At 39.3% G+C, this 22,711-nt stretch overlaps 1 protein-coding gene and 1 long non-coding RNA gene across 2 annotated transcripts in view; one reads left to right on the forward strand and one right to left on the reverse strand.

Moving 5' to 3' along the window:
- LYPLAL1 (lysophospholipase like 1) overlaps positions 1 to 1,810 on the reverse strand; it is a 33,791-nt gene extending 31,981 nt beyond the window's left edge. The window contains exon 1 of the mRNA XM_010993021.3: positions 1,687 to 1,810. Coding sequence (XP_010991323.2) covers positions 1,687 to 1,780 — 94 coding nt within the window. The 5' untranslated portion in view covers positions 1,781 to 1,810. The remainder of the gene's footprint in view (positions 1 to 1,686) is intronic.
- Positions 1,811 to 1,919: 109 nt separating this feature from the next.
- Positions 1,920 to 22,711, forward strand: part of LOC116148637 (uncharacterized) — a 192,997-nt gene continuing 172,205 nt past the window's right edge. Inside the window, exons 1-2 of the long non-coding RNA XR_004132133.2 lie at positions 1,920 to 2,001; positions 3,561 to 3,654. This is a non-coding gene — a long non-coding RNA (uncharacterized LOC116148637). The remainder of the gene's footprint in view (positions 2,002 to 3,560; positions 3,655 to 22,711) is intronic.

A 22,711-nucleotide genomic window follows, 5' to 3' on the forward strand; every position in this document is an offset into this window, starting at 1 on the left:
TAGGAGTTCTATTTACTACAATGGAGCTTGAAATATATAGGAATTGCATTATACTTGCATAATTGGCAGAATTCCTTGGATAAATGTTCAAAGTACAAGGAGAAAAAACATAGGTGTACAACTCTGGGTTTCAGAGACATATACTTAGAAATTTTAAAATGTCAGTAATTTGAAATTGAGAAGAGTTAGAATAGTAACTTTAAGCAAAGTGGTCCAGGGAGACAAACAAACAAGAAGTTTAGGAGTATTTCCTAAAGATACCGTGAAATTATTTATTTATTAAAAGGATTTTGGTCCTGGGGAATTTCTGGGTGCTTATAAACGAATACCTTTGAAACCCCAAATAGTATTAGTAATAGTCTCCTAGTTGGAAAGAACTCCTGTCATTTCAGACACCTCATTTCTAAATATATTTCATCAGTCAAATCTTTCCTTTTAAACATCTTCGGCCCTTTTCTGTCCTATTTCCAAAATGATTCATCCTGGTTCAGTTTTTTCACCTAACTTCTTCAGAACACTGATTTGGGACTCAAAGACCTTGGTTCAAATTCCAATTCCACCACCACTCAACAACAATTAGCCAAGTGACTTTGGGAAAACTGTTCAACCCACCCAAGCTCTTCTTTAAAATCAGAATACTTCCCACAACTGCCCATTCCCAGGTCTCTAGCCTCTACCTTTACAACCCTCTCCACTACCCAGTCACCCTCCTCTTTAAGCCCACATAAGTCCTAGCCCAAAGACCACTTTCTCTGTGAAACCTAACAAGCTCTTCATCTTCCGAATGCCTTAATAGTGCCTAGCCAGAGTTTTTTCCTTACAATTCACTTGGCAGTAAGTCATACACCATCTTGTGATCTTCCATCCACTGCTGACTCAAACTAAATGAAATTTTTTTTTTTAAACTCTAGGTAGGCCCCCTGAGGACACAGGCTGCATTTCATTTCTTTAAAAATCATTTCCCAAGAACCTACTCTAGGCCCCTTACTTGGGATGCAAAGATTAAAACAAGGGGTCCTTACTCTTGAGGAAGAAGTGAAGTGGGGAAGACAGAATTTAACTACAGATGTGTAAGAAACGCTATACAGAATTAGGCACACGTTAACAAAGGCAGGCCGTGGAAGGAGAGGACCCTGCCCCTGGGACTCACACTTGACCTTGAGCTTTATCTTGGGGGTTTAATGGTAAGAGGGGGAAAGAGAATGAAGGAAGAGGGAGCAGAAAAGAGAGGAAAAGGGGAAAGGCACTCCAGCCCTGGCAAGGTGCCTTACAGAAAGGAGATCATAATCCAATGCGGTGGAAAACTCAAATCACTAATAGCTGACTCTGAAAAGTACTAAATAATGTATTTATCTTTAGCAGAAGACTTACCTTTCTAACACGCCCTGTTTAAACTTGGGGGAGAGAAATCGGGGGATAGCAAGGGTTGCAATGAGAGAATGTGGACAGAGGGCTGGCCGAGTGACGGGACACCAGGGCCAGAAGTGAGGACAAGGGGGTACGGCTGGGGACAGGTTACCAGGCCCGTGTGTCCACAACCGCAGGGGTAGCGAGGGGACACCCTCTCCGAGTGCACCGGGCCCTCCCTATTGGGGCCCAGCGCTTCCTCCACTAGGTCAATACTGGGGGAACCGAGGGAGAACGTTTCCCAAGCTGCAGTAACCGGGACGGAAAACTGTAATCCACCTGAGCCGTGCAGGAAGATGAGAGAGGCGCTGTGCCTCCCAGCCGGCGACACCACGCAGCGCTGCAGCCGAACTGAGCCCGACGCCGCCGCCATCACTCTGATCCAGACCGGAGCTTCCCGGGCCCCGCCCCGACGCCGTCTGGCGGGCGCGCGCACGTACGCACGCGGGGGCGTGCCTGGAGATGCGGGGGCGTGCCTGGAGACGCGCATGCGCGGCGGGGCTGCGCTGGCCCGCCTCTGGGCCAACTCTGAGGTAGCTCCAGCTGAACTGAGAGTTTGGCTTTTCTAAGAGAGGTATACGGGTGACGCCTTCGGTAAGGCTCAAGGTTATACTTACTTGCTGTCGGATTTGAAACTGCAGCCCTAAAATTCAGGATTGCTTTTTTATTTGGAGAAATATTGCTGTTATTACGTTTCAAATTTAACAGATATCATCACATTTTACCTTCTCCTTTGAGACTTACCGGGGAGATTTGTAGCTTTTCATACACAAGATAAAAACAGCCATGTGACAATAATTCTGCGTAATTTTAAGAAATAGTTTGCTGTCATTTAAAGAGGTACCTTTGTATACCTATTAAGATGGCTATTATTGAAAAAAACGTAAAATTAATGGTGGCGGTGAGGTGGAGAAATCGGAACCCTTGAAGATTGCCGAGGGGACTGTAAGACGGTGCAGCCGCAGTGGGAAAGTCTGGCGGTTCCTCAAAAAGTTACAGAATTACCATGTAATCTAGCAATTCTGCTCCTAGGTGCGTAAAGAAAAGAAATGAAAGCAGGGACTCAGTTACGTGTACACTAGTATTTTTAGTGGTGTTATTCACAATTGCTGAAAGGCGGAGACAACCCAAATGCCCATGGATGGATGAATGGAAAATAAACAGTGGGCTATTATTCAGCCTTAAAATGGAATGAAATTCTGATACTTGCTACAGCATAGATGGACCTTGAAGATAAGCCAGACACAAAAGACAGATATTTTATCATTACACCTACGTGAGGTAATCTAGAATACACAAATTCATAAAGACAGAGTAGAGTAGTGGTTACCAAGGGCTTAGTTAGGGGAACCTGGAATGGGAAGATATAGTTCAATGCGTGCCGAGTTTCTGTTTGGGATGATGAAAAATTTCTGGAAATAGTGATGTTGTTTACACAACATTGTGAATGTACATAATGCCACTGAAACTTTAAAATGGTAAAAAATTTGTTATGTATGTTTTATCACAATTTAAAAAATACAGAAAAAAAGGATTACTTTCTATATACAGACCTGACTGTAGACATATTTTAATACTGAGGGCTATAGCCCCAGCAAGTGACTTCTTCCTGGTAAAATTCAACAAACAACCCAGCAGAACTTAAAGTGCCATTAAACACCAGCTTTCCATTCTTTGCAGCATGTGCTCTATTTAAGCAACTAGAACTTATCTTTTATTTGTTCAATTCGTTTGTTATTTTATTTCTTGCTTGTTTATACTTTTATTTTTAATTGAAAATTTAATAAACTTATCATTTTTACAATTTGATAATTGTTACAAAAAAGGAAAAAGGGACCAAGTTGAATAATCAGCTTATAAAGGAGGAACTAGCTCATAAAACTTAATCACCCTATTCCCAGGTGACTAGACTGTTTATCATCACAGGTCAGTTGCCAAGATAAACTCTATGCTATCACAGTATTATACCAGTGCTGTCTATGGGAATGGCCCTACATACCATTAGTTAACCGTAGCAAAAAGGAACTCTGAGTCATTTCACTAAAGCCTCTAGATCTTCAGCTGCTGGTACTGAGGATGAAATCATAAGAGAAGACAGTCTGGGGTGGGCTGAGCTCTGATAGCCCATTCTCAAGAAATATTTCTGTTTCTAGATCCGCCTTCCTCATGTCAATTCTTGATAACTTCCAAGAGCCAAGTGAGAAGAAGGCAGTGATGCAGGAGGAGAGACCACTGGAGATAGGCCAGGTAAGGCTTTGAGTTCTGCTACTCTCAGAACTCCATTTACTGCCAGAAAAAAACCTTTTTGTGTACTACCTCATGCTTTTGAGACAGCAAAAAATCAGAAACATAATTATTTAACAGTTATGATTATTATTGATAATAATAATAATAAATAAATCAGCTGAAACTCACTGGGACTTACTAGGTGTCAAGCACTGTCATGAATAAATTCCCATGAAGCTCTGTGCTAACATTATCCGTTTTTGCCAGTTAAGCTCAGAGTATGGTGTGAGGTCATACTGCCAGTCATTTTAGAGCCTGGACTCACATGTTGGTCCTTTCTGATTCTAGAGTCCAGGTCCTTTACTGTTACACACATTTACACATTAGCTCACAAAACTTAGGGTATGTTCCAACTATTTTATTTTAGGGAAAAAAATCCTTCTACGATTTAGGCTATAGCCCTTTAGAGTCTCTATTGATTAGGAGTTCCTGTGTTTCTTCAGAGTTCCCAAGATTCCTGGTGTTAATTCTTGGGTCGCTCCTCCACCTTGAATGAGCACCAATTTGAGCAGGTAAACAGGCAGTAACTGAAGATTGGGATTCTGAGTTTCAACTAGAACTTGAGCCTTTCCAGATTTAGGATCATTATTGGAATAAGCCAGATTCTTCCAAACCTAATCAAAGTACTCCTTTATTCCCAGTGATTTCAATGCTTAGGTATTGTTGCTATTCCTTTCATCTTTATTTATAGAACAAACAGAAGGTTTTAGATTACTATATTTAGAAATGCCATCTGGTAGGCAAACTATTGAACAAAAATGTTTTGTTCCTTTCCTGTAACTTTGTTTTCTATCTTTCAACATGAGTTCCTTTCATGTGTTACTTTGAAATGTAATCAGGTTTCAGGCTGGTTGTTTGCTTCTTTTATGGTGAATCTTTTGCCCTTTTGAACTTGGGGTAAGAGTCATCTCTGGAAGATTTTTATTCATACATTCTTTTACTCTGTGTATCTCTTAATTTTTTTGTTGTTCTTAACTCATTTCCTTTCAGCCAGTCTAGATGCCCATTGTTGGCACACTCCCTTTTGGTAACCAAAGTGTCTAAACTAAGAAAAGCAAGTAAACAAAATAAAAGCAAAAATACCTCTCCTTGTTTTTTGGGGTTTTTTTTTTTTTTGCAGTGTTTTAATTCCTATTGGGGGCTAAAGATATAAATGGTATCAGAGTTTAGTTTGCTGTGCCACTATGAGTTTAGAAATCCTCTAGGGCGCACTTGTTGGCTTTAAGGAAATGACTGAAAGATTAGGCACGTAGAGTTGTGTATTTGGTACTTTCAGATGATTGCAATTAAATGAAGTCACTTTATCCATGCAGACAATATGCAATTTTAAATGTGTTGTTTTCCTCAGTCTGGAGTGTCAAATCTTACCCCCTCCATTGGTTGGTATTTATCTGTTGCATTACTCAAAGGGACAGAGAAACACATATTACATAAATAATACATACACGTTGGATTAAATGTCTCAGTATTAAGTAATTGTAAAAATTTTATAAATTGACAAAGTAGGTTCCTTTATACCTTCCCCTTGTCCATTTATGAAAGGAAAACTAGAAAAAACTTAAAGGTCCTGAATTCTTAGGAAGCAGTAAAGCTAAACTCTTTAGAAAGGAATAGTGATAAGAAGTTATGAACTTCAGTATTGTCATTTCCTTGGTTCTAGGGACCTGAAGTTTTTTCAGCTCAATCCTAGATACAGGTGTGAGGAGGCCTCCTACTTCAACCCACTACTCCTACTAGATTTGCGTGGCATAGATGGGGTCTTTTTAGAGCAGATGGGTCACCTGGGGCATCATGAGCTAGGCTGAGGCAGTATGGGGGGTGGGAGATGACACATGAGTTACTCAGATACAGACTAAATATAATCTTGGAGCATGGGCAGTTATCACTCCTGTTGGACTATTAACAGGCAGTTGTGGGGAGGATAAATTAGGAGTTTGGGATTAGCAGATACAAACTACTAAATGTAAAATAGATAAACAACAAGGTCTTACTATATAGCAGAAGGAACTATATTCAATAGCTTGTAATAACCTATAATGAAAAAGAATATGAATAACTGAATCACTATGCTGTACACCAGAAACTAACACATCATGGTAAATCAACTATACACAATTAAAGCAAAATAAAACAAAACAGAAAACAACAACAAAAACCAAACAGTCAGAGTGATTCACACCAAAGCAATGTGCACACTCTTGGTAAGGACAGTGGAAATTTCTCCCTTAAACATAGGCTGGGTGGTCAGTGTATGTGACTGGACACTGGAAAAATGTGCTTTGCATTGTCACGTGAATCTTCTGTAGGAAAAGGTTTTTCTCCCTTTTGAGCACGTCCCATGACCAGTTCTCGCATTCCCAAGCTGCTTTCTGGAAAAACTTCTTAGTCAACTTCCTCTAAGTCCTCACATTAGTCTTGGGACTCTCCATGGATCTTTGTGTTGTCTGGGTACTTTAGGCCCCATTCTTTGGTCTTCTATAACAGATCTTGATGGTTCTTCAAATTCAGAGCAAGAATTATTAGCAACTCTTAACCAGATCCTGTTCCCTTGAGGGCAGGGAAGACTCAGTCTTTCAGCCTTCCCATGGGCTGAGGACTGAGGGCTGAGGGCTGAGGGCTTACTTTTTGTATTACATTGCATACATCTAATAAAAAAAAGTACGAAAAGCCAAAAGAGTAATTTCTCTATCAATACAGTCTGAACAATTCTATCCTGTCACATTCATATAAGAGAAGATGAAACATGTACGTAATTATAACAGCATACAATGAGCAGAATATTGAAATGATAGTGAGGAGTTACTGTTTCAGCTTCAGGAGTCAGAAGCTGTATAACATTAAACAGGCCATCAAGTCTCTTTGGACCAGTTTCTCAAATTCCATGATTCTAGGATCATGAAAGACTTTAACTGTGTTACACTTCCCATTTTTATAAATATGCCTCTGACGTTTAATTATGCTCAAAACTGTTAATTATACTGCACAAACTCCTTTTTAGTAGTATCAGAAATATTAGCAAATATAATTCTCCTCCTTTCTTGTCTGGATGATTTTAGCACCTTTACTTTTTCTTTCTACTCTTTTCCTGGTGGTTTTGAAAAACCAAGGAAAAAGAGAGTTAAAAAGAATCTTTTAAAAAGATAATCAGATCATATGAAATCAATCTTCGCAATTTAAAAAATAAGTGCAATTTATTTTGAAGTGAACTATTTTTTTCTTTCCAACTGTCTATTTATCTATGTCATTGACTGATGAAAATATTTTATATAAAGGTATTATAAAGGATTTTCTATTGTCATACCTGTATTTTATTAAGAAAATAAACTTTGTAAAATTCTCCTTAATTCATATTCTAAAGGCAAATACTATTCCTTTGTCTATTATCCTTTCAGAGAATTTTTTATTATAAAATGCTGGCAAAATGTAAGTCTTTATGAGAAAGTTTTCTTTGTATAGGTTAAAAATAGATGCAAGTGTATATATTCAAAATAATTGAAAGCAAAGTCTTGAAGAGATGTTTGCATTATGTTTATAGTAGTACTATTCAAAATAGTCAAGAGATGGAAGCAGCCCAAATGTCCATCAAGAGATGAATGACTAGACAAAGTGTGTTATGCAATACAATAGAATATTATTCAGTCTTAAAAAGGAAGGAAATCCCGCCACATGCTACAATATGAGTGAACCTTGAGGACATTATGCTAAGTGAAATAAGCCAGTCACAAGAGGACACATACTGTATGATTCCACTTCTATGAGGTACTTAGAGTAGTCAAATTCATAGAGACAAAAAGTAGAACGGTGGTTACCGGGGTCTGGGGCAAGGCAGAAAAGAGTTGTTGTTTAATGAGTGCAGGGTTTCAGATTTTAAAGGAAAAAAAAATTCTTTAGATCTGTTTCAGAACAATGTGACTATACTTGTTGCTGAATCCAAGCTCTCACTGCTCGCCACACTACAGGCCAATAAATCAAGAGATGAGTCGTTGGGACAAGGGCTAGTGACTTTAATCAGAACGCCATCTCACTGAGGACATGGTGAACTAGTGTCCCAAAGAACCATCTTCCCTGAGTTAGAATTCAGGTTTCTCTTATACTAAAAGGAGAAAGGGTGTGGTTATTTGTTGCAAACTTCTCGATGTCAGAATCCTTTGTTCCTGCAGCTGTCCACGCAGGTCAGGTCAGGCCATGATTTTCCTGCAAAGCTCCAACAAGACAAATGCTATTCTGTGTTCTGCAAATTTTTATCTTTATATGAATGGAAAAGTGTTGTACCCTTAAATATCAGACAAAGCCTTGAGAATGGGCTATCCTGAATATTTCAGGCTATAGGCAGCATTCTTAATTTGTAACAAAAGCAATAGAATACAAAGATTAAAGTAAAAGAAGTAGATCCAATATGGAGTCAGATTTGTTCTTCGCTATTACACACTTAACACTTCTGAACTGTACACTTAACAATGTTTAAGATAGTAAATTTTATGCTATGTGCTTCCTATCACAATAGGTAAATGGATACAAGTGATAAAATAGGAGTTTAAAGCAGTGATTATTCAAAATATAAGCGAAAAGAAATGTCTTTGGTAAATAGTGTTGTTAATCCACAAACCCACACATTATTCCAAACTAATTTAGACAAAATTGTCGGTGTTCTGGTAGAAGGTGCAGTGGCTTTGAAATACGAAACTTAAGTTTAAATACTTTTCCTGCTAGCCCTGTGATCTACTAAACTGTAGTTTCCTTAAGTGCAAGACCTATTTTTACTTATTTTTGTATCTTCCTGAAATACCTGGAACAGTATTGTAAATATTACTTGTCAGAATTGAATTACAATTTTGAATTATCTTTTGAAGAAACTGCATACAGGAAGAGAGAAACTACACCTGTTCAGACATCTACCTGTCATTGGTCATGCTGGCAGTAGCCAGAGAGAACCAGAGAGGCGGACAGGCCAGACTTGGAGAAAACCAGACAAGGGTCAGGGTCGCGATATTAGGACCAGTTCAGCTTCACTTGGGAAGGAGAATTTTTTGAAAAACATAAAGCTCATTGTTGAGAAATCATGTAGTGAGAATCAGGCGAAACTAGGACGTGACCCTGAGTGAACGAAGAACTAGGTCATAAGGCGAGGGAAAGAGCGAGCCATAGTCCACCAAGGCCAGTTGCTTAAAATGCAGCCAGTGTGATTAGAGCACAGAGGTCAGCCAGTGCATGAAGATAAGATGTTGTCCTATCACAAGGCTATTAAATAGATGGTGGTGATGAATAGGAGAAGTTCGTGGTCTCCTTTAAGATCCAGCTTAGAGCCACAGACTTCTCCAGTGGCCAACACCACCCCCCTACCCTGGCATATACCATCTTGAATGCACATTGGAGGTTTTCTAAACCTGCCAAAGGACTCCCTAGAAATGAGTGGATCTCAGGTGTGACTACCCTCCTCCTTGCTTTTAAATTTTTGAAAGCAACATACAAGCAAGGCCTATGTGAAGCCCTGTGCTTTATATCCTCAGCTAAACTAAAGTGTCACTATTCACCTGGTACCAGCTCCCGTATCATCCAGCTGAGTTGTGAGGAGAGAAATAGTTGACATCTATAAAGACTGTCTCCCCAATTTTTCCATTATAAGCTCCAGCAGTAAAAAGTGTTTAGCACATCTCTTATATATGTATATTTATTTATACATTAGATGGATACATTATTTAGTAATATATTATATGCATACAAAACATAAATAAAAGTAGACATTTAAAAGCTTAGAATAAAAATAAGATATAAACAAGTTTTAATATCTTCTTTCCAAATTCCAAAGACTGTCTTGTACACTTTTGAGATAGTTACCCTATTTTTGAAAATACTATTCTTGAGGATGATTCTTGCAAATCTAAACATGACAATAACAAGGAAATGAGGTCATTTTTATGAGAATGCCTCATTTTAAGAAAATATGAATAGACATCTCAAAGTCTAAATTTACAAGATAAATTAAATGTGGCGTAATTTATATCAGGATGAGTGTCTATTTCTTTGATCTTCTTGAAGTCATCCATCTTTATATTCCCGGTGCCTAGACTAGAAAAGGATTCTTAACAGAGTTGTTTTTTTTTTTTTAAAGATGTTTTTACACCTAATAAAAGTTTGATTTTACAAAACCAGTTTTCAAAAAACTCTTAAGGAACATACCTCTATTTTTTCTGTTCATTTCTGGAGACAGCCAGTCTTCTGTTCTACTTTTTTCATCATGTTGAACACCAAGTTTTCTCCAAATATGCTGTGCTGCTTTGTGCCCCTTTGCGTTTGTCCATCCTGATCTCTCAGCTAGGAGTAGCTCTCCCCTCCTTTGCTTGCTTATTCATTCTTCAGACTCAGTTCTATCTTCTTTTCCTTTGTCTGGTCTTTACTGAGCCCAGATGCCACCTCTACTTGCTCCTCCAGCAAGCATCGCCACCACGAGCACAGCATTTACACATTTGACCATTTCCTTTTCTGTCTTTCCCACTTCCCACTCCCCTACTGTGGCCTTAAAAAAAAATCAATGAAAATAAAGAGCTTCTATTTAACATTGCCACTGTGCCAAGTCCTTCACAGTGATTCTCACTTGAAGGCAGACTGCAGGTGTGTGTTTATGTGTGTTATGTGCACATGTGTGCAGGAAGAATCATTTAATTTTTCTCCCATACCCTTCACTAGTTTTTATTTACATGACTATTATAGAATGCACAATAGACAAAAGACGTTAAAAACATCATTCATTGCAGTTGTGCAATAGGAAAAGTCCAAGAGCTAAATAAGCAACCTACTCAATAATTTACATTAAAAAAACCCCCCACTAAACATCAGCTTTTAGAAACTTTACTGGCAAAAATCTCAACTTCTTGCTTCAATTTGCACCAGTGATAGGCTTTGAAAAACTGTTTATCCGGGTAGTTTCTTTCTTTCTTCTAACAACTTTCTTCTTCTTACTAGCATTGAAGTCTAGATGGAAAAACATTAATAATATTTTGTTTATGAAGACAAGTGGGTTGACTGTAAGAAAAATATTGATTCACATCTTGCTTCCCAGTGAGAAATGCCACCCATGAAGTCTGCTGGCACTTGCTTCTAATAATAATATAATTTCATGAAAGCCAGAAAAAGTGCATACATTCACTTGCAAAAGTGTGAATTATTTATTTTTATTTACAAAAAAATGTAAAGTGCATCGGTGTTCAACTTAAGCTGAAAACAATTTAACAGCAAATGCTTACCTAGACTATGGAAGACATCAAAAGGGCTTGTCATATTTCAACACAGACTACAAGAATGTACATCCCTTTCTGTGGAGTATTAACATAAAATTTAAAATCTACAAAAGTTTAAGATATTAAAAGGTAAATAATAATCAGCCTTCACTGAGTTATTTCTTCTTAAAAAAAAAAAGATTCACATATGCTGTATAGATTTAAATCTTCCTCTTCCTCACAAAAAGTATCCTATTTTTCTAGGTTTCTTACATTGTGCAGGTGGAGCTGATAGACAAAAAAAAGTGTATTTCATGGTCATTAAAATCATCCCATATCCGAACAATTCCCCTCGCTTGCCACTCTTGTCAGAATAGTTCTGTTCAGTCACATGGTTAACATCTGGAAACCACTTGGGGTAACAGCTATCACTAATTTGTTGCTTCTTCAGGGAAGACACACTAGAATGGAAGTATTGAAGGTAAATTCCATGTTTCCTCCAGCGCACACACACAGACTCACATCTTGTCATTGTCTTTAAGCCATTCATTAGACCACTGAAAAGACTGAACTGTCAATAAATATCTTCTTTGTCTTAAAACAAGCTTCCAGAAAACATAAAAATGCACTGCAAATGAAATCTCTTGATTATTTCAGTTCACACAGGACATGAATTTCATTTTGACCCATGCATGGCCCTGGTCATAAACACAAGGTACATGCATTTTTCCCCCTGGAAGTTGTACATTGTGTAAAGCACCAAGTTTCCCTCATAACATCATTAGGGGACTTGTTCATTTGTGAGGAAGGAAAAAAAGAAGGAAAATACAGAGTGTGGTATGAAAAGTTCAGCCAGACTCTGTACTCAATAGAAACCATTTCTTAACTGTGTCCCACAGGTCTCTCAGGCATTTCCAGTAGGGTCAATCCAAGAAGCTTCTCCAGGGATTTCATTTAAAAGATTCATATGAGCCGGAAAAAAAAAAAAATTTAAAGGCACATAATACTATAAAGAACCAACTATGCTTTTTCCTTTTCTATACTGGTCTGTATCACAAGTTAAAAAAAAAGGAGTTGTTCTTTGTATTCAGAGGTTATGCTAATCATGCCAATTATTTTGGGATCTGAAGCTTAACATGAAATCCTTTGAAGAGAGAACTTTAATTTGTGGCTATGGCTGTTGTTCTCCGAGTTTGTCATTGTTTATGATTATTGTCTTTCTTGACCTGTGGTTGACCAAATCCTTTCCTCAAAGATGTCACTGCATCCCACATGACTACAGTCTAAGCTGTTCTGCTGAAGTTTCTTGCCCACCTCCCGCATTGTTTGAAAAAGTGCTTTATTGCATCCCTGAGAGTGTTTTTGTCAGGCTTTGCTGTTTTGCAGTTGATTCGCTTGAGCTCACTTAAGCCTTTCGGTTATTTTGCACCTAGTCCAGTGAAGTTGTATTGTGATGGCCATCATTTGAATTCAAGTGGAGGAAAAAAAATCTCACTGTAATTGATACAAAATCAGTGATGACTCACATATCTATGTCTCATGTTAATGTAAATTGTCTGGTATTCACCACTTACCAAATGTGAATCGTCTGAGTCTTAAATATATATGTATTTAAGGATATATATATATCCTGAGTACTAAAACAAAGATAATTGACAAATCTGTATTCTTAAAGAACTTATGATTCCTCTCAGAGTATAGCAACAGGGTGATGATAAAAAAAAAATACATTTTAAAACCATCTGCTATTTTAATAGTTTGAACCTACTACAATTAACCAAAATCCTTCTTGTTCTTATCATTTCAGTGTATGTCACGGTGAACCGAATAGTAACTCAGAAGTAGTAACGCTGAGATTAATACTACTGTCTGGGAAGTAGGTTTCTTCCTGCAAATTATCTGCCATTTGCAGAATTTGCATTTATTTGTGAAGAAAATACTCCGGTGATGCATCTTGTTAAATAAACAACATACGACTCAGCTCATGTAACTGTACCCTTCAGTTGTGTCCTACAAAATATGTTCAGATACTTTGGGGAATTTGGAAAAAGTCACTTTTCAGTGGCTTCTTCATGTAATTCCACATTTTAAAAACTGTAATCAGAATTTCCTCATTTCATCCTCTTGCTTATTAATTGGTACATCGTTTAGTCTGCCCAAATGGTACTTCTCCCAAATGTTAGGCATGCTTTTTGGTTTCCTCAATTAGTATTTACACTTTTGTCTTTATTTACGTCTACAGTCAGTATTGTCTGATGCTTCATTAGATTATGTATTGGTTGATTCCATTGAGGACATTTGTTTAACCAAATGATGGAAAATTCATAATGCACTGTGCTGAATACTGTTGGTGAATGAAAGATGTATCAGACTTTGGTCCTACCCTTAGGAATTAACCTTTTATAGGGAAACAAGAGGTGCACTTGTCTATAATATATGGTAAACACAAGTAACTCCTGTAAGTTTACAGATAAAATTTTAACAAGTTCAGAGGAGAGAGAATATATTTCTAGCTATGGAAAATCAGGGAAGGCATATATAGAATAGACAATCCCAGTTCTATAATATGATGATCAGAAATTGCCAGCCCCTGGACTCCAACGACATCTCGAAGCCTTCCTTAAGAGAGGCTCTTGAGCTGTCTGTCTTCTTCAGTTCAGTATGTTTCTCTGTGGGAAGGAATGTACTCTGATAGTGTATCCTCTTGGCTCTACTTCCTTGCCTACCCCGTTCTGGGTCCATCAGGTTGATTCCTAGCCCCTGGATGAAGGGATTTCTTCTCGTGATGAGCTTGGGCCATCTTGCTACAATGGTGTAATTCTTGTGACTTAGTGGGTCTATGTGACTCGGATGTGGTAGACTTGCTCTAGGTGTTTGCTGATTGAGTGCTGAATGCATGGCGAGTGAGTGAGTGAGGGCGAGTGAATGGTCATCAGATAGGACACAAACCCGCCCAAGAAAAACAGCTGGATCCTGATTACAGTTTTCAACCGAAATTACACAAGAGAACTTAGCATCACTCTTTGAACCCGAGTATAGTTGTTTGATTAATGTTTGTTGAACATGATGTTCCTCAAAATCCTCAATTTGTGCATTTGTATTTCAGCATTTGTATTGTCAGGGAAAGCTCAGTCTCCTTGTAAAAGGGGTAATCCTGCTTCACTACTGGGTAAATAGATCATTATGCAGTGTTTCCAACAGCTTTCCTAGAAATGACCCCTTTGAGGTTCAAAAAGGAACAAAAAGTGATTCGATTTTGTAAGTGTTATGCCGCTTCTTATTACATACAGTGTTCAATAAAAAAGAAAGTCCCGCAAGACCACTCTGTTTGTCCCACGGGTCTAATATCACAGAGCCTCATTCTTACAGCATCTGCATTTTGGCATTTGTTTGTCAAAACTGGGGTGGAGGTAGAAGTATTCTTTTTGCCAGTTTATGTGATGCCATAAAGCAGCGTTTTTCATTTTTCAACACTTATTAGCTCGGCTCCCCAGCTGTGTAGCACCACGCCCTGGTGTGAAATTGAGAGGGAGTGCTCTGACAAGTTTATATTGTCTTAAATTTATAGCCTTTCTTTTGCATGGGGGAAGGGTTGGCTCTTTTTAAAAGGACTTTATAGTTGTATGATTTTGCAACACAAAACTTCTATGACATGAAATAATAGCTAATGAGAAGGATGATCAGTATATCACGTTTGGCTGCCCTAAATACATCTTAACAGCTATGTAATTAGAGAAAGAATGAAGCAGGAAGTTAATTAATTAATTAGTTAATGAACTGATTGACCCATTTAATCTGGGTGTTTTCATATCCTGCCAAATATACGTAGCCCTGTGCCTAGCATGGCAAATACGATAAAAATTGTGAGCCAGTAGAGAAAAATATAAGCTCAAACTCTACTTAAATGGTTGGATTTTGCTGTAATTATTCCTATAACCACTTTAAACCTTTATTTCCCTTGTTTTCTGAAGAGCAGTTTCCAAAGAAAAAATAATTTAAGCTGATTTCACAGGAGGTTTGGTACGGCCAGCAGGAAATGGGTTAAAACAATTACTGGAGCATGATGTAGCCCATTAAAATGAAGTGATTGACGACAAGCTAGAAATTTTAAGATAAACAAACTTAATCCTTGGCTTTTCCTTTCTTACTCTCACACACACCCTAACACGTGACAAACAAGGGGGAGATTCTTAAAGTATTTTTAAGATCCATCTTGAGTAAGACAGCACAAGTAAACTCAGATAAAGCTTTTTATATTTTATGTTGTGTGAAAGGCTTAAAAGTCAACACAAAATCAGACTTTCAGTCTTCTATGAAGTCATGCTTTGCATTGGAAGGTAGAATGGAAGAAGAGCCTTTACAAATCCTACACAAGGCTTGAAAAACAGTCTCAAATTCTCCCAGCCACAGCTGGTGGTGGAGAGGGTGGGGAGATCCACGTGTTAAGACTTGGATAATGCCCAGGCTGGCACTGACAGCGAGTAAGTACCTTCCTGTGCAGTCAGAGTAAACTGCAAGCAGCTTTAATTGGCTTCCCAGCTTTGTTTGCACATGTAAAATGCAAAACAACAACTGTAAATCTCCTAAAGTCATCCCAAAAATCCAGGGCCCCCTTCAATTAGGTGAGTCTTGTGCTCATGATCTTATTCCAGATGGAAAGCCAGGACACTGGACATTTCAATTTCAGCAAGCATTTGAAAAAGTGACATTAATTTTTGTGCCAAGTGAAAAGACTACTCTATAGAAATAAATGAGACTTCTTGAAGAGAGCTCACTGAAGCCCAGATTCCATCTTTTAACCATGGCTTCCTTGAGGTACAAGGAAACTGCAGCAGCAGGCAGATGAGGCTGGGATGTAGCCATTGGTTTGGAGAAACCCATTCTGCAGCAGAGGGAACTGCATCTGGAGAGAGGAAAAAATGGTTTCACAGACATCACCTGGTATTTGAACAGCAGAAGAAAATAGGACCCATTTCTCAACTAAAACCTGCATGGGCAAAATTATACGCTGGTCTTCTCCACCAGCTTTTATGTATAGACCATATTTTAACTTGGGAAGATACAAAGGACAAGCCAGCTTTTAGAATGATTAGTGCTGATTCTTCTTTTTAAACAGAGGAGTGACATGGCCATGTATGTAACAAGCTAGCTCTGGCAACACAGATATAACTTAAGGGACAATATATTAAGTAGATTGAAAGAGGCTAAGAGGAGGGACTCATTAGAAATCTTTTTCAATAGACTAGGGAGAGGCAAAAGTTACCTGAATTTAGGCAGTGATTTTCGGGATGGAGGTGAGGGCAGATTAGAATGGTGGAATGGGTCGAGACTTGGTTACTCATTGAACTTGGAGATGAAGTATAGGAAATAGTCTAAAATGACTATCTCCAAGTGTTCCAGTGAAGCTATTAACAAAGATAAAGGATATAGAGGAAGGAGCAAGTGTAGAGTGAGGATAATGGGTTCAGCTTTTCCCAGGTGATTTGAGGTGTCAACAGGAGTTTGGTGAACATTGGAAACAGGGTCTAAAGCTTAGATCCTATTGGGGATGGAAGTAAATTTGGGGAGTCACCTGCATCTAGGGATCAGATAAAAGGCTAGGCCAAGGAAGAGAAATCAGTGAAAAATTCTCAGGAGGAATCCTGAAGGTAGAAGGAAATATGGAGGAACGTCATGAAAGCAAAGAAGACAATCAGGCTTAGACAGTTATTTAGGTCAACACCCATGGAGAGTATGTGAGAATGAAATGGGGCCATTGGATTTAGGGGGTACAAGGGAGATGACTGGCAAAGATTTTTTTCCTTTTAGTTTTATTGAGATATAATTGACATACAGCATCATGTAAGTTTAAAGTATATAGCGTAATGACTTGACTTACCAATATTGTGACGTGATTACCACAATAAGTTTAGTTAACATGTGTCAGCTCATATAGATGTGGAGAAAACACTTTTTCCTTTTGACGAGAACTTTTAGGATTTACTCCCTTAGCAACTTTCAAATATATTATACAGTGTTAACTATAGGGTATCATGTTGTACATTACATACCCAGTACTTGTTTATTTTATAATTGAAGTGATACCTTTTGACCACCTTCACCCGATTCCCTCATTCCCACCCACCCCTCAACTCTGGTAACCACAAATCTGATCTCTTTTTCTGAGTTTGTTTTTAGGCTCCACGTGTAACTGAGATAATACAATCTTTGTCTCTCTCTGAGTTATTTCATTAATCATAATGCCTTCAAGGTCCATCCATATTGTTGCACATGGCAGGATTCCTTCTTTTCTGTGGTTGAATAGTGTTTTATCGTACATATATATGTTTTTGAGAGCGTTTTCAGTAGAACAGTGGGTCTAGGAATCAAATTGCTGTGGCTCAGGTTGGGAATCTAGGGTAAAAAATGAATACAGCAAATGAGGTCTGTTCCTTTAAAATGTTTACGTGTAAAGTCAAGAAGGAGACAACGTTGAAAAAGGAATATTTTTCAAAATGTGGATGAGTCGAGCATATGATAAATTGACCAGAGAAGCCAAGAAGAAGAAGGACTGGACAATGGCTTGAACAAGAACTCAAAAAAGATGTGAGGGAATGGGAGGGAGAGCCTTGCAGAGTAGGGTGCCCTTCCGCTGAGGCTAGGAAGGAATGGAGGCAAATCTGAATGTGGGGACAGTGAAAACAGGCAAGACTGTCCCTTTCATGGCCTCTTTCTAAGAATGAAAGGAATAGGAAAAATGTTAAGGGCTTAAGAAAATCTATAAACACTTAAAGGAAAAGGAAGCTGGATAAGAATAAAGAAGAATCGCCAAGCAGCCATGAATGCACATAGAAAATACAAAGGAACTAATTTACATCATCCAGTTGGTACCAGTAGCTACTGGAAGGAAACAAGAAGTAAGCAGTTTACTGATCTTGTGCTGGAGTTGGCAAGGCAGAGGATCAGGGTGAGATGAGACTATTGATTGAACTGAGGAGAATGTGGTACAATATAAGCTAAGCAGGGATAGCATTAGGCCAAGAAAGCGCATAAAGAGAGGATAAAGCCTGCAGGTCCCCAACAAGGTCTCTGAGCCAATTTCATGAGAATGAGGGAATGAGCGAGATGGAAGGACAGGAAGTTACATATAAAAAGGACATTGAGAGTTAATTATTTCAGAGGTGGAACATTATTTTGTAGTGTATAGGAGTGTGAGGAGACTCCCTGAGGAAGTAAGACTGAGCAGGACCTTTAAGAATGGGTAGAGTTTTAATGGTGGGGAAGAGGGAGGACCGTCTATGGCCCAAATCAAGGAACTGGGGGCAGGCTTGAAGAGAAACATGAGTCCCGGAGAATCAGGAGGTCCAGCCAGAGAGGAAGCAGTGGGAACAGTGATGTACTGGAGTTTACCAGAAAAAGCAAGGTGGAGAGGTAAATTGAGCTACACTGTAGAAGGGTCTGAAAACCCATTGAGGGATTAACACTTTTATCTAGTGGACCATCCCAAGGCATTAAGCAGGGGAATGCCATGAAGAGAGCAATGTTTGAGGCACATTTACCTGGATGGAGACTGTGGAAGGGATGCCCAAGGGGAGGAGTGCATGCCCCAAGGGTGTCATCGAGAAGGCTCAGGTGACAGGAGCCGGAGCAGTGACTTGAAGGGAGGCAGCCTTAGTTAAGAGATGAAAGGATGTGATGACAAATTAGATGCAAGGAACATACAGATGGACGAGCTAAAGCGGTCCTCAAGTTCTCAGGCCAGGACACCAGAAAATACCCCAACTGCTAAGGAGTGTGGCGAAACTGCAAAGGAGGGGAGGTGTGGGGAAGGGGAGACAGGGGCGTGTGCACAGAGGAGAGTTTTCCACCCCAGTGCTTCTTGTTTGTGCCGTGAAAAAATAAGGTTCTTACGAAGCCACAGGATGTCAAATGTTCGTAAACACAGTTATTATCATGTTATTCGCTTTATTAAAACTGACACGTGATGGAGTGGTGCACCGTTGAGAGACAGCAGTTGTAGGCATCACCCTGACACGAAGAAGTCAGAAGTTGGGTGGCTCCTTTCGTCTCTTGAAGCAAAGACTTCTGGTGAACAGGCTCTGTTAATAATGGCTGTGTTCCAATTAAAAAACCTTTAAGGGCGGATTATATGAAAAAGACTGTTTAATCACACCTTAATTTTTTTCACTCACAGCTGCACATGGGTAGCGGGCACCATGCTGGGAGCACTACCTTTGATTGCAAAGCATAAAAAGTTTTACAGGCTTTTTTTTTTTTCCTACTAAGTTAAAGTTTGGGGTCTCTTCTCTGTTACACTTGGGTAATAATCTAGGACGAAATAGTCAAAAGTGCATAACTGGACCCAGTTAAAAATGTATTTTAAAAAAATCATCTTTGATGGTCCCTAGTTATTTAGGTTGTGGAAAAATGTGGATTAATGAATATTTTAAATAAACTTTACTATGTAGTAGGTTTAAAACTGGGCTAGATAGATCAGTAGTAACCAAGAGTAATGAAAATATTTCTCGAAACGGTTGTTTGATGGCAGAAATATGACAGTATTTTATTATATTTTTGGAATTCATTTTTTTCTAAAATATTTCCTTTAAGTTTTTTTTTTTTAATAGAATGTGTCTTTTAAGAGCAGGCTGTTTTATAATTACATGAACGTATGCTACACAAGCTGAAAAAGTCCTTCAACTATAAGTAGATTTTGTTCTCATTACTGGACCATCAGAAATGAAAATAAACGTTGCCAGTAATGACTTGTGTTTTCTCCATGTGGAGTGTGATTAACAGACGTTTCTCCCCACGTAGAGTATGATTTACAGAATTTTTAGTTGAGTTCTAGGTTTAGAAGCTCTGATTCTTCAGTGAATTCTAAAGCCAGTGAGAGACCTTTTCTAATTCTTTATAGAACAAGCAGTAAGAGTGGTGTGTTAGTTTCCTAGGGCCATTGTGAGAAATTACCACAAGCTGGGTTGCTCAAAAAGACGAAAGTTTGTTCTCTCACAGTTCTGAAGACCCAAAGCCTGAAACCAAAGTGTCAGCAGGGCTGTCCTCCCTCCTAAGGCTCTAGGGAATAATTCTTCCTTGATTCTTCTAGCATCTGGTAGCTTCTGGCAGTCCTTGGTGTTTCTTGGCTTGTACCGCAGAACTCCAATCTCTGCCTCTGTCTTCGCATGGCCTTCGTTCCTGTATCCCTGTCTGCTCTGTGTCTGGATGCCTCTGTGCCCGAATCTCCCTCTCCTTTTTTTTATAAGGACCCCAGTCACTGGATTTAGTGGCTACCCAAAATCCAGGATGATTTTGATCCCCAAATCCTTAACTAGTTACATCTGTAAAGACTTTATTTCCAAATAAAGTAATATTCAGAAGTTTAGGATAGACACGCATTCAACCCACTATAAGTGGTAATAATAATGTCTCAGGGTTGCATCGTTTTACGTCTTAAAAGTTGTCGGCCAGACCAGCAGTAGAGGGGAGGGCCTGCTGGGATGAGCGGCCCCAAATTTGGAGGCCTCGGGCTACAGCACAGGAAGAGATCCGGTAGTGAAGCCATCCTTGGGCCTTGCGTGCCCATGGACTCGCAGCAAGAGCCTGGGCCTTGCCTAAGTCTCCCAAGGTCTCCTGGCTCTTCCATGCATGGGAACACGATCAGCGGCTTCTACTCCGGTATCTAAACCTGATTCACTGCCGACCAGACTAGACCAGAGAAGGGGCACACAGGCGGGGAGCAAACCGGCCTGGCTGTCCATGCAAAGCTGTCATTTGTTTTTTTTTTAACAAATATTGCTAATAGCCCCTCACACCTGTATCAAGCGTGCTTTCTCCTTGAGACTCCCACAGATCAGTGAGGTAGGCAGGTGAAGCAGGACTCACAGACTTGGTGAAAGAAGCACGTGGTTCGTCAGTGGCTTCAGCAAGTGTTCTGTGAGCGTGCGTTGGGTTCTAGGCTCTGGCTGGGAGGTTCCTCAAGCAGAACCAGTGCAGGTTTTCTGGCCATGGGTCCAGTGCTGTTAATTATATTGTCCACCTTGTGCAATAGTGGTCATGAAGTGAGGATGCTGGGGCTAGAAGCTCAGTTCCTCCATTTACCTCTCTGAGCCTTCCTTAGATATTACACACGCAGGCTGAGAGGAAGAAGAACAACTCCTTCATGGGCTTGTGGGAAAGATTACGTCAGTTTATACAAGTAAAGTATTTAGAAGAGTGTGTGACACATAGCAAGTATTTAATAATGTTGAGTTACTATCATCACTATACACAAGGTACTTTAGTTGAACAAGTGTGTATATAATCCTTAACCTCAGGGAGATTATTATTATTAATACAAACATACTTGCATGGTCTTGTAGTTTGCAAGAATCATCCTACTATTCTTTCAAACCCCCTTCAATTTACTCAATATATTTGTAGGCTAGAAAAATGGACTTGAGTGAAGTTAAGTAACTTGTTTATTACAGCGAGTTAATGGCAGAATTGTGCCCTCAAATCTGGTTATCTGACCCATAGGCCACACCTTAAATATTAAAGAGAAGGGGAGAGAGCTGGTGGATATTCAGCAACTGTATCCCAGGCTTGTGATATGGAAAGTTGAATTGAGAAGCATCCTTGGTAATAGAAAATATACAGGTTTAAAAGTCAGAAAACTTGCATTTTAACCTCTTCTCTGCCATGTGAGCTGGAAAATGATGTCCATGCTTTTGCAAAGTGTACTGACTATTAATGAGATGGATCCTCACTCCTCAAGTCCATCTGACATATTTCAAGTAGTGGAGCTCCGAGTTGTAACCTGCAAATCCCGTCTTCATTTGCTGAGTTTGTATTTGCTGGAAAATGACAGAGTCTGGCCCCTGATGCAGACTTGGTTCGTATAACGTGTTGCTTGCCGTGCGTTTGGGAGATGTCCCAACACACCATTGTTGATGCAACAGTGACAGGTCTTTTAAATGTCGATTCTGTGAAAATGTAATGTCATTGGACTTGGACAGGTGCCTGAACCAGACCACCCATCATATTTATTTTTCTGTCAAACAGGTCAAACCGATTCAGTGGAAGGGCTTTGAACTTTCTTGATAGCGCATAACTCACATTTCAGTCTAAACGTACGATGAGTTAACACTGAAATATTGCTGCTGAAAGCTACGTTTGGTGCATATTTTTTGCAAGATCTTCTCCTTTTGTCAATTTTATGTTCAGCATTTGCTCTTAAACATTATCCTACTACCTTGTTGAGGGAAAGAGAATCTTTTCTTTTTCTTCTTTTTTTTTTTTTAACCTGACCATGGAACTCAAATCAGTGTTCAAGGTCATCCCTCATGAGAATGATCTGCTTTATGTTTTTTCCTATGTTTATTAACCAGATTTGTCTTACTCCCATGACTCTCTGTCCTATGAGTTACTCTTCATTATAATTTGCAGGAAATGCTCCCACTGAGATTAGCATTATGCCTGGCACATAGCAGGCATTCAAGAGTTGCTTGATGACTTGAAGTTTATGTCCATCTCAGTAACACAGATAATTCTGGGTCTTAGCCCCCTTCTAAACTGACCTGTTCCACCTGACCTCTGAGATCAAAATTGCTCACGTCTTACCGGGAACAAGCAGAGTGTGAGGAAGCTGCCTCAGAAAGACATATTTGACGTTATGTCCCTCTTGTTGATGGCAGTTGGGTGTCACAGCTGGAGCTGGCCTGCCTTCCCCTGAGGAAAATGCGAATGGACCCCAACCCTTCCTCTTCGGAGAGGACTGACATGTAAAGTGCCTGTCAGCACTTACTCTGGCTGTCCACTTACCCTAAACCTAAGGAGGTGATTTTCCC

Source organism: Camelus dromedarius, chromosome 21 (genome assembly GCF_036321535.1).
Source record: "Camelus dromedarius isolate mCamDro1 chromosome 21, mCamDro1.pat, whole genome shotgun sequence".
Lineage (NCBI taxonomy): Eukaryota > Metazoa > Chordata > Mammalia > Artiodactyla > Camelidae > Camelus > Camelus dromedarius.